We start from the raw sequence: 15,442 nt of genomic DNA, 5'->3' as shown, positions 1-15,442 counted from the left end.
GTGCAAGTAATCTTGGGTGTCCTCAAATGCACGTAACACCCCTGCTGTATGAGTTGCATTGAGTGCCAATTTGCTTTCAGGACCAATTCATGGCTTTGGTTATGACCTTTAAATCTGTACATGACATGGGGTCAGATTACCTGCAAGGGTGTCTTTGTCCCATTGCATCGCCCCATCCCACTCAGTCAGGCAGGGAGGGTATGTTGCAGATCTCATCAGTTAGAATTTCAACTGGTCCGGGGGTCCAGGAAGAGAGCTTTCTCTGCTGCTACCTCCCCCATTTGGAATGTTCTCCCCACAGAGGTGAGGTCGGCCTCCATTTTCCTGGCCTTTCAGAAAAATCTGAAGACCAGGCTCTGCCATATTGCTTGGGTCTCAAGATTGTTTGAAGACCCTCCCCCTCATCTTTTTCACTTTGACTTTTTATTATTTTGCCTCCTAATATTCATATGCAGTTTTTGTTTTTATATTTTACTTGTACACTGCCAAAGTTTCTCTCAGAGGGAGATGGGCATTTCTAAATTAGATAAAAATAAAATAAAACAAATCTATCACTTCCACAAGAATTAATATCTGGAAACAGATACCAGAAATAATAAGACAGTTTAAGGGAAAAAAACTCTCTCTGGCTTAATCAATTTTATGGTGCATGTTAATGCTTGGTTATGCATCCACTTAATATGCAATCAGTAATTTGTAAATCAATCAATCAATTCTCCCACATGCATGTATTATTCTATCACTGGATTTTTGCCTAGAAAGGATTGGAATGGATACAAAATATTTCTGGAAAAGTGCTTTTGGCTTACCATAATCAATAATGTTTGAAACACATCTATTGGTGCAATCCAGCTTGATGGAATTAGATGAGGCTTCAAGGGTATCCTGATTTTTGCAAAGGCAGCAGGACATTTTCCTAGGCAAAATACTGTGGATGAAAAAGGACAAGGGCTTCACAAACTTTGATTATTAGTTCTATAAGCTAAATGATATTTAAACTCTAAGTTAAATCTAGTCCTTTCAATCAGGTGCCACAGTTTAGAACAATCATAAGGAAAGATCTCTCTGTCCTTGTAGCTATGAACTGGGTTGAAGTAATAAGGAGTTAAGATACAGACAGCAAACAATGGCGATAATTGCTCCCCATCATGGGAGCATAACAATATCTATCTACTAGTCAGATATTATATTTCAGTGCAGCATTAGTCAAGAGGATGAAGCAAAGAGCCATCAGGCAAAGGACCTTATTACTAGAGTTAAGTTGTACAGGCAGGAAAGCAAGTATTGAAGTTTCTTAGGCCTTGTGTATCTAGAATTCTACAGAAATTTATGCAGGCTGGTACTACAACTTAAGAGACTACTCTTACATTCAGAATTTAGGTACAGTGGTAGAATCTTGCTGGAATCTGGGTTTATCAGATCCTTGTACATTAAAGGGGTACAATTGCTCAGGAGTTAAAATATGTGAGATTGTCAGTTGGAAAGGTGATTGCCCGTGTCTGAGACCTGAGCATCATGCAATGGAGTGAGCTTCTGCTCTTGCCCAATAATGCCAACCTACCAACCTAGCAATTCAAAAGTATGCAAATGTGAATAGATAAATAGGTGGGAAGGTAACAGTGTTCCATGCACCCCTCAGCTAAGAAACTGGGCAGGGGAAATCTTTATATTTTGCTTCTGGTACATTTAACTCATCAGTTCTGTCTGACTTTAACTGGCAGTAGGTCTTTGGCCCTGCTTCTCAAGGTCTTTTTAACTATAAAGAACCTTTGCATCTACTGTAGCTAAAGTATATGCTCTGCAGGCTGAAGTTTTCATGCCAGAAAGCAGATATTCTACAAGAAACAAAACTTTTTTTTGTAATGTTCAGAATTGGTAAGGAAAAAAGGACGAAGTTGCAATATGTGTTATAGTGACAAATGAAAAGGGGAAAAAGGTACCCATCAATTCAATCCTTGATAATTTCAGATGGGACTGGGAAAACATTAAAATCTTAGCGCTATCAATCAGCAATTATGTTCAAAGCACATTCTTCACAGTAAACTCAATCAGAGTTCATTTAATTAAATCAATTTTCTGGGCTCACATGACACTGTGACTCATAAAGCAATTACACAGACTAGATTATATGCTATCGTTGGTGTCAACCCTTACTAATCACATAGACAGACTTTCTCCAAGATGTTCCCATATGGCTTCTCAGGTCTTCCAACAATACATCAATCCCTGCTGTAATCTAGTCTATCCATATTTCTGCTGATCATCCCCTTCTCTTTCATTCCACATTTCCTAGCATCCAAGGGAACTGGGTCTTCACATACTATGTCCAAAATACGATAACATGGACTTGGACATGCCTTAAGTGAAAATTCTGGACTGATTTGTTTTATGATCTATTTCTTTTCTTGGTTATCTGTGATATTCTCAGGGATGTTCTCCAACATCAAAGTTCAAAAATATCAATATTCTTTCTATGTTATTTCTATCAAAGTCCAGCTTTCACTTAATCTTTGTAGATGTGGACACATCACAGCATCTGAACAGCTCTTCGTTGCTTCCTTACCAAGTGCTACTCTATGGCATATGTCCTGATGGCTAGTTCATTTACGGTTGATAATTCATCCTAAAACACAGAAGCTATTTACCTCTTCAATATCTTCATAGTCAATTCTGAAGTATAACATACCAGACTAAAGTATAGTTGGCTTGTTTGTAATTCAATGTCATACATGCACAAGCAAAGTAAACCAACTTTCTCCCTCCTAGTGAGTTTCAAAATTGTTTGATAAACTAGCCAAATATGAAATTCAAATATCTGGGAGGCTCCCAATTCGGGGCAGCTGGTATAAACAATATTATTGTAGATTGTTTGGGTAAGACAGATTTTTTTATGCTTTCTATATTTTTTTATGAATTTATGACTTATGAAGGTCGGCAGTTTGGCGGGTCGAATCCCGAGTGCCGCGTAACAGAGTGAGCGCCTGTTACTCGTCCCAGCTTCTGCCAACCTAGCAGTTCGAAAGCACGTAAAAATGCAAGTAGAAAAATAGGGACCACTATGGTGGGAAGGTAACAGCGTCCCGTTCGCCTTTGGTGTCTAGTCATGCCGGCCACATGACCACGGAGACGTCCTTGGACAAGCGCTGGCTCTTTGGCTTTGAAACGGAGATGAGCACTGGCCCCTAGAGTTGAAAACGACTAGCACGCATATGCAGGGGAACCTTTATCTTATGGTTTGATCACAGGGATTACTTTCTATATTAACTAGTCTTTTCCAGATCTCCAGAAACATCTGCCACAAAGTCAATATGTATTAAAAGTATTTTAGGTACTTTTAATCCTAACTCCCTACAGGGTTCACTGTTGCACATTAACACTCCTTAGAGATCCCTGCTCTCCCCCTTTTACCTGCAGTTTATGTTGTATATATGCAAAAGAGTAAGATAGACAACAATGTACAAGCTATCTCTAAGGGACTTTTACCTGCCAGTTTTGATGTTTCCATTAATAAATTTTAGTTGGTATTTCTAAGGAACTCATGAAGCATTGTGGAAGAAAATGTTCTGGGACAAGCAACATGTCCACAGCCAACAGCATTCTTGTCAAGAAATAGGAATTAGAAGCGGCTTGAGCTACTAGTTTTAATATTAGTAAAATGCTCCCCATGAGGAAAATGACAACATCTGCATTGCCATTTTCAAAAGGGTGAGGGAGGGGGGAAGGAAGAGAAGGGGGAAGAAGGATAATATGGCCTCCTTCCCATTTTGCCCTTGGAAGTAACAGAAAAAGATTAGAGGTACTTACAGAATTTTCAGCTTTAAGGAGATTTTGAGCAAATTCTCTAGTACGTCTATGGTTATTTCTGTAGAACCAAGGTCCCTGAAAAAAAAAAAAAGACATGCAGACTTTTCCAGAGATAGGCAGAGATAGACAATTTGAAGAATAGAGCCTGGGAAAATAAATTCCTGAAGTTCAGTGGAAGACTTCATTTCATTGGTTATCTCTTGATTTAGTTTATGACTGGACTTACAACACCATTAACCAAGTTAAGACCTAGCAACTACCTAGTCACATAATAGGCAAAACTAGGTTATTTTAAATCTTACTTTGTGCTTTTGTGGCTTAGCATGAAATGCTGACAGTTCAGTATACTGAGCAAACACATGTTCAGTAGCCACTTTTCATATCCATTTACCAATTTAAGTGTTGTGAACTCAGTTTATCTGATTGGATTGTTCAAATATAAAATGAATAAATATTACTGTTTCACTGTACTGAGCTCCTTGAGGAAAAGGACACAAATAACAATATGATAGTTTAACAGTAATCAAATGTTTTGATCAGCTGCTCTAGGCAGGTAGGAATGGAATTGCTACTGGTGAACAATACCTTACACAATGGGAATGGAAAGTTGCCATAACTTAGCCCTGAAGCTGAATTTCAAATGCCAGGATGTCAATCCTGCCACATGTGAAGCAATGCTTTAAATAAGAAAAAAAATACACATAAAGATTTTCCAATAACCACAGCCCATCACAGAGATTATTGGCACTGGTTTCCATAGGAGTGTCAGAGTGGTTAAGATGCCTGTCTGGGCACAGGAAGACCTGAGTTCTAGTCTCCAATTAATTGTCTGAACTCCCTGAGTGACTTTGGACCAGTCACTCATTTTCAGCCATTCTAACCCACAAGGCTTTTGTTGTAGGGGGATTAAAAAGGTCTTGGGATAAGTTCACACCAAATAAAAATACTGTTGATTTTTGAACAAGAATTGAGCTTCAATGCTTATTCTAAAAATTAATTTACAAATCAATTTGCCTAAAGTCTTCCAGTGGGTACAAAATATATTGGGATGATTCCATTTGCGGTGTGCTGACACAACACAAATGTAGAATTAAAGCAACTTCATGTAGTTCCATGGATTCGTTCATAAATTCCAGCCAAGATATGAGATCCAGGACCCAGGATTAAAACTCCGTCATTTAATGTAGTGAAATGCTGCCAACTGCAAATACAATGCATACAAGGCTTTCTTATTCCTTTTCCTCTTCTCTATATAAATAACATAATTCATGCCTATTTTTTTTCCTCCTCACAAAAAAATAATAATCTTTTCCTTGAGACCTCAAGGCCATTTACCTGACAGTCTCAATCAAACATAGTTCTGTTCTTCCTGTGGGATCTTTTCCCCCTGATCTGGACAATTTTAAAGGGCTGACAGCTAATGACTAGTTCATGGTTATGCTATTACATGGCTGTTAAGAAAATCTGGACTGGGTATTTCTGACCCTGATCAAAGACGATATTGATCTCCAGAGGTAATATCTCAAGCCAAATTAATCAGGGGGGAAAAAGCTCCACAAACCCTTAATAAAACCAAGAGCAACTTGACACGTACAGGAATTTCAGTGAGGGCAATTTGTAGAAATGAGAATCCTCAATCTCACTCAGTGGATTATGGTTGAGAATCCTGAAGGACAAAAGAGCTGGTTACCAGTTTGGCACAACTGAGGGTAGCAGAATAAAACAGGAAGAATTCAGGTAGTCTATAAGCAACAAGTTACTTCAAGTTTTCTTTTAGTCTTTGACCTTAAATAACTTTATTCTTAATTACTAATCCTACTAGTAAGAAGTAATAAGCAAAAGAAATTAAAGGCAGGAAATCTGAAAAAAGAAATATAAATCCAGTTTATATCAGCACTTTTACTTTATCTCTTAGTAGTTTCATACCTTGGCAAACATCCTTGTTTCTATGCTCATCCCATATTTTGCCTTTATAATTTTTCCCTTCTCTCTTTTGAGACCTTTGTCAACTCCATCCAATCATGTTTTCCTTTTCAGTCCTGTATTTGCTTTGCATTTCAGTTCCCATTCAATCTAAACCATCTCAACATACTGTATCTCTTCCATACTGGCTAATTACTTTTGTGTTTAATCCTCATTTGCTCATCATCAATTCCTTATGAGCCCTATTTTTTTAAAAGAAGTAATATACTTCTTAAGTAACTCATTTCCACTGCATTTGACTTTTATGTTTATCTGGCATACTTACTTCTCGCTTCCAGTCAAAAAAGTGGCAGGAGCTTTGCTCTTATAGTAAGCAGCATTCCCTGAATGTTCAAGACTTACAGCCATTGATGGATCCTTCCTCCATTTTCCTTTAGAGCTAACAAGTTAATATTTGCTACTTCTTATGATAAGGTTCATTTTGCACCAGAGGAAGTGCTATATTTCAGGTGCCCTAAATCTATTTCTAATTGTCCTGTTCTCCCCTTTCTTTTTCCCCACTCAATTAAAGAACAGGTTCCTCTTACCACCAGATTTATTCGAAACCTCCTAATAAAGAAATTTGCCTCTTTTTAAAAAATCAATCTCTCATTTCTCAGCATCTCCGTTGAGGTCAATATGATTGCATGTATGTTAAATGTAGCAAAGCCACAGCACTCTACTTGTTCTGTACGATTATGTGCTAGATTAAGGGCATTTTAAAAAGATTAAATATTGCCTCATCTTCCCGCTGGTGGGTTCCAAGGCTAATTAGAATAAGGATAAGGTATGTAGAAATTTGGTTTCATTGTCATGGCCTGAGCATGAATATCCAGTATATGAAAATCTAATAATTACAATTTCTCCTTTGCATGCCTTCCTTATTTTACTCATTTTAGAGTAAATAGTGCCAAGAATCTCCACTTATCTGTTATATATTTGTATAGTTCAATAAGAATTCAACACAAAATGCTAGTTATTCTTACCCCTAAGGAAGCAGTGTGGAATAATCATAGGTAGAAGTGGGATGTAAAGTCATAACAATATAAGAAAATATCCCAGATATGCCCTGGTGGATTTAGAGACTAAGTCATCTGTCTTGGAGACCAACTTAGAGACTGTTGGCTGTCCCTATTCAGAGGCCATATCTTCTCCTTCTCCTTCAAAAGAAAAGTGTTTGGGATTGAAATCCACCATACAGGCCTGCTGATCTCCTGAAAGCATTAGGGGAGAGTTTGTGCTCCATTGCTAGAAACCATATGCCTTGCCCACTATCTGAAAGAGTTTCATTTTCACTTACAACTTGGATAGAAACTGCATCCCGTGCCAAGCCTGAAAGGCCCCCTGCGTTATCCGCAAAATACGGTTGCCACTGAGATTGCTGGAAAGGAAAGGAAAGCAAGAGAGCTAATGTAGAGTGTCTTCCACTGTATAAAATAAACAACAGATAAAATAATACAGACCCAAAGGAACTTTTTTCCCCTCCTCGTTGAATGAGGATGTGAAAATTGCATGCAAGGTGAGGGTAATTTCTTTCTTTTCCAATGAACTAGCTGGATACTACCACTCTGGCCTTTTGAACAATCACTCCAGGCTTCCTCCAATTACCATGCTAGTTTTTCAGGCAACGGGACGCGGTGGCTCAGTGGGTTAGGACGCTGAGCTTGTCGATCAGAAGGTCGGCGGGTCGAAGCCCGAGTGCCGCGTAACAGAGTGAGCGCCTGTTACTTGTCCCAGCTTCTGCCAACCTAGCAGTTCGAAAGCATGTAAAAATGCAAGTAGAAAAATAGGGACCACTCCAGTGAGAAGGTAACAGCGTTCCGTGCGCCTTTGGCCTCTAGTCATGCTGGCCACATGACCATGGAGACGTCCTCGGATAAGCGCTGGCTCTTTGGCTTTGAAACGGAGATGAGCACCGGCCCCTAGAGTCGGAAACGACTAGCCCGCATGTGCGGGGCAACCTTTACCTTTACCTATATTTGAGATTGGGGCATCATTACTTAATAGGACAGCAGAGCTCATGATTCAAAGGCCAAATGAAATCCCCAGCAAGCAATATAATTTTGACTCTAGAGATTCCAAGTTCATAGTAAGCCCTGTAGCTCCACCAAAATACTTTATAGTTTTTTTCTCACGTATGAAGACTCAGCTCTCGCACTGGCAACCTAGGGCTGAATCTTGATCTGCTCAGAGTTCAGTCTGAACTCATTACGATACTTCTTAGAAAATGGAAATTTCATCTTGTCTTACGTGGGAACATAGATCAAACCCTCTAGAGGAAAAGCTGCCTCCTTCACCCTCCAGTTCAAGCTCCCCTTCCCCATTTAAAAAATAGTTGAGGGAAGGCCAACCTTTCAGTAATAAGTCATTGGCACACTTAGGGGAACATTGATAGCCATTTGATTTCAATTTGCCTCCTTCCCCAATTTTCACCATGTTTTAAACTGGTGTTTTTTTTGCTTAACGACTTACATAGATTGCAGAAGTGGAACAGGTTCAAATGCATTTTTCTCAATAGTCTGGATTTGATTATATGAGACATCCCTGTTTAAAAAAGTACACACATTATGTTACACCTGGAAGAAAATGTCAGCTTCATTGTCACCTCTCACATTTGCTTTATGTGCTTTTCATTTATTTGCTAGGCTGTAATATGTAGCATGTTTTCCCAAAAATAAGAACAGGTCTTATATGTTTTGGACCAAAAGACCTATTAGGGCTTATTTTTGGGGGATGTCTGATTTTGCAGCTGCTCACCCACTCTATCACATTTTTTTAAAAATTCCATTTATATCCCACCCTTCTCCGAAGACTCAGGGAGGCTTACAAGCTTAGCAGTAGCCTTCATTCTAGGTATATGCCTGCTTATTAGGGCTTTCACACACACCCCAAGTGGCATTATTACAAAGTCAGCTTAATTGCCCCCAACAATCTGGGTCCTCATTTTACCTACCTCGGAAGGATTGTCTGTTGCTCGTGGCCGCAACAGGGCAGGAGACCACATGTCACACCAGTGCCACCGCCACGAGGTGAGGCGAGGCGTGGAGCTGCCACATGCTCCCCGCACCCGCTTACTTCATGGCCCCCGCAGCCACGCCACTCTCTGCTTGGCGATGTCTCCCCGCCCATTCAATAACCCAGCTGCCTTCCCGCCTCTTGCCTTTCACTCCCCTCCTGAGCCAGATTGCCATGCTATAGAGGACATGTACACACACACCAAACCTCCTTGTATCATTGTTTTTTTCCATCAACCCCTTTATAGCTTAATTCTTGTTTGCAGCAGTATTAGTCACAGCAGCAAACAGAATATTCAGTACAGGGAATTATAGCCCCACATACAGCCAGTTTGGTCTAGCGGTTAAGGCATGATGCTAGAAGCCAGGAGAGTGGGAGTTATAGTTCCATCTTAGGCATGAGAGCTGGCTGGGTGACTTTGGACCAGTCTCTCAGCGCACCTCACAGGGTTGTTTTTGTAGGGAAAATAGAACGAAGGAGTATATTGTGAATTTGCTGCCTTGAGTTATTAATAAAAAGTAATAAAGGTGGAGTATAAACAACCTGTCTGGAGGGCTTCAGCTTGAAGAAGGCTACCCTAAAACTTTATAGATTGTCTGTCTCTCACGTTGCTGCCATTAAGGAAAGGTTGAAAATAAGCACATTTCTGCAGGGCTTTTGAGGACTGATGGCATATATTTGTTTTTATTTTATTTACTGCTTTTTTACCCTTTATTGTATTTTTGTATCTTGTTGGTCACCAAGAATGTTGTGATTGTGTGGTCGCATACAACTTTGATGCCTAAGCAAATAAGTAGGATGAAGTCCCCCCAGAACCATAAGATTGGGGAACTCCAATGCCAATCTGCAAATGACATCAAGTAGCAGGGAGAGATTCCTATAGGGAGGTTGGTACCAGCAATCCCATCTAATCCCTAATCTCACAAGTAAGATCTCATACCCAGGTATCAAAAGGCAGCACCCATTCTCAACTCAAAACATGGCAATTCTGCTAACATAGCTTTGGTGCCATACTTCTTCTTCATGCTCAGCCAGGTCTCCACAATACATAGCAAGATGGCTGCCTGAATCTAAAATTAGGGTTAGGGCTTTATTAGAAACCAACCTGTTATTCAAAAGCACCAGCCAGAGTCCAAAGCCACTTAAGGATTGGGGATGAGCACAGGGACTCAGGACCCAGAACTAATACAGTACATTGAGGCTATATTCTCTGTGAACAGCCCACTCTCTACCTCCAACTCTATCTCTCACTGCCCATTACCACCACCACATTTCTACCTACCCCCAACATCCCCCCTCCAATTCCTGGCCCTTGCCCCTTGTGATTGGTACTAGAAGGCTTCTGACAGGTATTGGACAAAAACCACGACTTTTCCATCCAATCATCTAATCACCCACTGTACTCCCAAGTTCCCTGCTCTTATTAAAGAATTGAAGGTAAAACAGCCACCCACCAAAACTACGGCAAACTGCTACCCCCTCCAACTCCCAACATGCACTGGATTAGGCGGTCAAAGCTTCTGTTATCCTTAAACCACTGTTAAATTCAAGCAACTCATCTATAGCCAAGATTTTCTAACTAAAGGTTCCTTTAGCCTTTGATGAAACCCCAGGGAGCAGAGTAGCGAAATCTTAAGACCATGAGGTCTTTGGACACAGGTCTATTTTGGCTGCTCAAGTATCCTCATATCCCTTCATGATGTGAAGTAGATGAAATGGCTGCCTTCCCCTTCCAGGCAAGATAGCTACTATCCTTAAGCTAATGAAAAACCATGGCTGACTTATGAGATCCATAAGATGCTTGAAAGCATGGAATGTGGCTTTTAAAACCGGTGATATGCTGGCACTTAGAACAGCCAGAGCTAATTTGAAGTGTCATAAAAGGAGCAAAGGAAGCCCATTATCAGAAAATTCAGAACTTTTTTCAGGATCCTACAAACACCAGGCACATGTGTCAATGCTGCTAACATTAGATGTTCTCGCTTTGACAACTGATGAAATGCAGCCATTTTCTCTTCTTTAATGTGCTTTTTCTGATATTTAGAAATTAGAGTGGTTGGGATGAGAATGTTGTGATTCAGGGTCAGCCTGTGGGTTCGGCAGTTGGGTCAGACGACTCAGAGGAGGAGGGGGGTGTTGAAGAGCTTGCTGAGGGGGTTGAAGATCTTGCTGATGAGAGTCCTCAGCCAGGCCCCTCCCATCTGGTCATGACGGAGACCCAGCTTTGTGAGCCTGACAGCATGGATGAAGATGACCCACAGCTGGCCCTGTTCAAGGACGCCCGACGCAGGAGGCAGTCAATCAGGAGTAAACAGAGGAAGGCAATGGGGCACCTCGGAAGGATGCAGAGAAAAGCCACGCCCTGAACTGTATAAAAGGGGAATGCGTGGGAGGGCTGGTTTGCCGAACACAACCGCTTGATTAGTTCTTGTTTCATAGCTCCTGTTTCATGGTTGGTGTCTTGTTTGCTCTGTTTTATGTTAATAAATTTGGCAGGCTTAATTCCAGCCTCTTGCCGTTTGTAAAGGGGTTGTCCCTGCCTTTTCTGCAGGGACAGTAGCAGGCTGGTACAGAACAGAGAAATTAGAGTGGTAAGGGTGGTTGGGATGAAAACTTGAGCTCAGCTAGCCATAACAATAACTCTGCTTTGTGGGAACCCAAGGACAAGCTGATAACATTTTGGCGGGTTGAGGAGCTGGGGAGAAGGCCTGCGTTTTAGGCTAATTGGAGAATGTGATTTATGACAGCTTATTGGGGGTGGGAACTGCACTTTGTTACTTTGTATCTGGGGGAAGCGAATTTAGTTTTGGGGTTCAGCTATGTAGTGCCGATACTTTGTTTCCCCAAATAAAATGTTCTTTGAGGAAGAATTTTGCCTTAGGGTTCTTTTGATGAGTTTCGCCTATCAGAACCATGACAGCATGTAGCAAGGAATCCTGACCATTAGGGATTATAAGGTAGTTCCATGAAGATGCAAGGGCAACACAGACTTCTTAAACGAACTGAACAGAGTTTTTGGAAGATTCGAGGTATCAAATAGCACCCATGCAAGAAAAGTTGTGCCTCATCCTGACAAGCAAGTGCTTAGCTTTGAAGTCACCTCTGTCCAGAGAACATTGCAGAAAGTTAACATCTGGAAGGCAGCAGGCCCAAATATCCCTGGATGTATTCTTAGGGAATGCGCAGATGAGCTGGCTTGCTTTCTTAGATATTTTCAATCTCTCATTGTAGTAGGCAGCGGCCCCATCATGTTTTAAGATGGCCATTATTTTGTCAGTGCCAAAAAAGTCTGTAATTACAGGTCTCAGTGATTACTATCCAGTTGCACTTACAACCATCATTATGAAAATTATGAAGTTTTGAGAGGCTGATAAAGGACATTATTGTATCTAGCCTCCAGTCAGCATTTGACTCGCTTCAGTTTGCTTACTGTCCAAATTGCTCTACAGGGGATGTTATTTCTTCTGTTCTCCATCTGAGCTTGGAGCACTTAAAGAAATACTCATGTGCAAATGCTGTTTGTCGACTTCAGTTCAGCATTTAATGAAATCATTCCTCAGCATCTAGTAGACAAACTAGGCCTTTTAGGCTTTAATATTCCTTTGGGCAACTGGATTCTTGATTTTTCTATTGACAGACTCCAGTATGTACGAGTTGGGACTAATATTTCTAACACTATTTTCTCCTCAGGGCTGCGTCCTAAGTCCGTTACTGTTCAGTCTGATGACCCATGACTGTTGTGCTAGGTTTGCCACCAGCCCTATTTTGAAGATGATACAACAGTAGTGGGCCTTATTCAAGATGACAATGAGAGCGCTTACCGCAAGGAAGTAAAGTCAGGTGAACTGGTGTAAGAAAAACAGCCTAGTTTAAATGCTGACAAAACTAGAGATCATTATAGATTTCAGAAAAAGCAGGGACAGGCATACTCTTCTGTGTATTAATGATTCACCTGTGGAGATGGTTACCAGCATTAAATTTCTGGGTGTGTAGCTAACAAATAGGCTGGCTTGGTCGCTCAACAGTGAGACACTGGTGAAGTGGGCACAGCAGCACCTGAATTTTCTGCTTTGCCTGAGAAAATCTTCTCCTATCTTTGCCACTTTCTATAGAGGGACGGTCGAGAGCATCCTGTCATTTTGCATTGCAGTCTGGTTTGGAAGCATCACTGCTTCAGACAGGAAGGCAGTGAAGAGAGTGGTGAGGATGGCAGAAAAGATTATTGGCAGTTCCCTCCCTTCTATTCAGGACACAGCATATAAGTGTTGCTTGAGCAGGGTCCGTAAGATTATCTGGGACACTACCCATCCTCTTCACGACTGGAGGAGGCTTTGTGGTATCCGAAGCAAAACATATAGATTCAGTCAGTTTTGTTCCATACAGTATTAACTTTATGAACTCTCAAGCTTCCTCTTTTCACTATGTATTTAAGATGGATAGTGATTAATATTTATATGTATTTATATGTAAGGGTGTAGGTATATACATATGATGTATATAGTACCGGTATGTTGATATGTGTGTTATATATGTGTATACTTTTGAGAGCAGGCAATAGAATTTCATTTTTAATGTTTGCCAGTGTGCCCAAAGTAAAAAATGACAATAAAGATTATCTTATCTTATTTTAAGCTCTCACCAGACTATAGTCCTCAAGGCCCCCGTCCATACTCCATTCCTGGGGGAAAAAATGTTATGAAAGGCACAAACCCCAAAAGTTAATGTTAATGGAGTGTTATTTCCCACAAATTCTTATGTGGTTTTTGCAGCAAGGAGTGTAGCTATTGCAAAACATTCTCACCATGTTACATTTCCTAGAATAGAGTTTGACTGAATAATCAGCACTTCAAATTATGTCCAGTGCTGGCACATGCTGATTCAGTTCAAATTAACTTTGCTAGAAGGATGAAGATAATTCTAGAACGCCAAACCTTTTAACTGATTTAATATTGCTAAGCACATTGATTTGTGCTTTAGATTGTAAGCCGCCCTGAGTCTTCGGAGAAGGGTGGGATATAAATGGGATTAAAAAAAAACCTATCAGCCTTCCTGATTCTGTTAGCCTAAGGCTGATTTGGACTGTTTTGACTATTTTCAATACCAAGACAATTATAGTAACAAGATAATTATAGGCATGTAAGATTATAGACGCGGTGGCTCAGTGGGTTAGAACACTGAGTTTGTCGATCAGATGGTCGGCAGTTTGGCAGGTCAAATCCCGAGTGCCGCGTAACAGAGCGTCTGTTACTCGTCCCAGCTTCTGCCAACCTAGCAGTTCGAAAGCACGTAAAAATGCAAGTAGAAAAATAGGGACCACTACAGTGGGAAGGTAACAGCGTTCTGTGCGCCTTTGGCGTCTAGTCATGCCGGCCACATGACCACGGAGACGTCCTCGGACAAGCGCTGGCTCTTCGGCTTTGAAACGGAGATGAGCACCAGCCCCTAGAGTCGGAAATGACAGGGGAACCTTTACCTTTACCTTAAGATTATAGAAATTGTAAAGAAGAGCTAATGAATGTTGGCCTGGTTTGATTAGTAGTTGAACTGAACACAGAATTCTCAGCCAATCAACATCCATTCACTGGTCAATTCAGTATCTTTTCTCATCCTGCCTTCTTTGGTCAATGCCTACATTTACACTGATTCACCCTCTGCACAAAAATAATAATTTTAATAAATCTTAATTTCCCTCCCTGTGTCTGTGCTCATTGAGAAGGCATCTGGACACTTCTTCCTTTTGGCTTTTTCACCCAGGAATGCCAGCCTATCACTACTGAGCAATTTCAGTGTCAGAAAATCAAAGGAGGCAATCATTTCAAATGAGTGCCAGGAATACAGCTTCAAATGCAAGGAAGGAAATCACTTCTGCAAAAGGGAAGACCCAGGCCAAGAGAAATCATAGGAATAAAGAGTAAGCTTTAAAATTGCATGCCCTACTTGTTAGAAACTTGATTAGGAGTTTGACTCAATTTAAAAGTGGGACAGTCCTTTGGAAGATAGCAAGTAATACACTGCTAAGGTTAGAAACTTACAGATGTGCGAGTGAAAGCAAGCCATCTAGAGACGTATTATCCAGTCTGTGCAAGCGATTGTTCTTGAGAATCCTAAAGAAATGGGAGAAAATTTAGAAAAACATACAGACAAAATTGCAGCCTTTCACTGTGGTGGAAGGTGGACACCATACTGTCTCTTTCACTAGTTTATTTGCAGTGGTGAGACACTTGTGATGCAGTAATCATCAAAGGCTCTAGTGGACAGGGAGGATTCCCCCTTTGCATCCAGCTACATTAAGGATGACGAAAGCCCAGGTCACAATAAATGGGATGGAAATGGATATTCCTTCCACGTTAGTTACATAGGATGAACATGAGAGTATACTCACAAGTCTTCAGTCCAAGGATAGGCCCACCACACCTGTTTATTCATGGAAAAAATTGTGTTTCCAGTAAAATCCCTGGAAGGAAAAATGAATATAGGAGAATACAGTTCAAGTGGATACTCCCAGGCAAGAATGTCTTGAAAAAAGCTTTGTGTTCTATCTCTGATTTGTACATATTAATCCTACACACTAGAGGTACATCTGAAAAGGAAATGGTACAACTCAAACCTCCACAGAACCTTCTCAAGGACAGCCACAGGTGTTTAAAGAAAAGCAGAAAAG

At 40.7% G+C, this 15,442-nt stretch overlaps 1 protein-coding gene and 1 long non-coding RNA gene across 2 annotated transcripts; both read right to left on the bottom strand.

The window, feature by feature from the left end:
* Positions 1-903: 903 nt before the first annotated feature.
* LOC310650268 lies at positions 904-5,448 on the bottom strand. Its single transcript, XR_014494336.1, has 3 exons — positions 5,399-5,448; positions 3,805-3,879; positions 904-928 (listed from the first exon to the last, which is right to left on the bottom strand). It is a non-coding gene; the product is annotated as an uncharacterized lncRNA (long non-coding RNA).
* Positions 5,449-7,062: 1,614 nt separating this feature from the next.
* LOC310649269 (leucine-rich repeat-containing protein 37A3-like) lies at positions 7,063-15,437 on the bottom strand (the record flags this gene model as incomplete). The annotated part of the gene is made up of 4 exons (XM_083377569.1): positions 15,164-15,437; positions 14,814-14,885; positions 8,239-8,310; positions 7,063-7,147 (listed from the first exon to the last, which is right to left on the bottom strand). Exons 1-4 carry the CDS (start codon positions 15,205-15,207, stop codon positions 7,063-7,065), a joined length of 273 nt encoding a protein of 90 aa, XP_083233695.1. The 5' UTR covers positions 15,208-15,437.
* Between the last annotated feature and the right edge of the window lie 5 nt (positions 15,438-15,442).

Source organism: Vipera ursinii (genome assembly GCF_947247035.1).
Source record: "Vipera ursinii genome assembly, chromosome: Z".
In the NCBI taxonomy this organism is placed as follows: Eukaryota; Metazoa; Chordata; class Lepidosauria; order Squamata; family Viperidae; genus Vipera; species Vipera ursinii.
The sequence above is the reverse complement of the archived record's forward strand: the minus strand, read 5'-3'. Positions and strand labels throughout refer to the sequence as shown.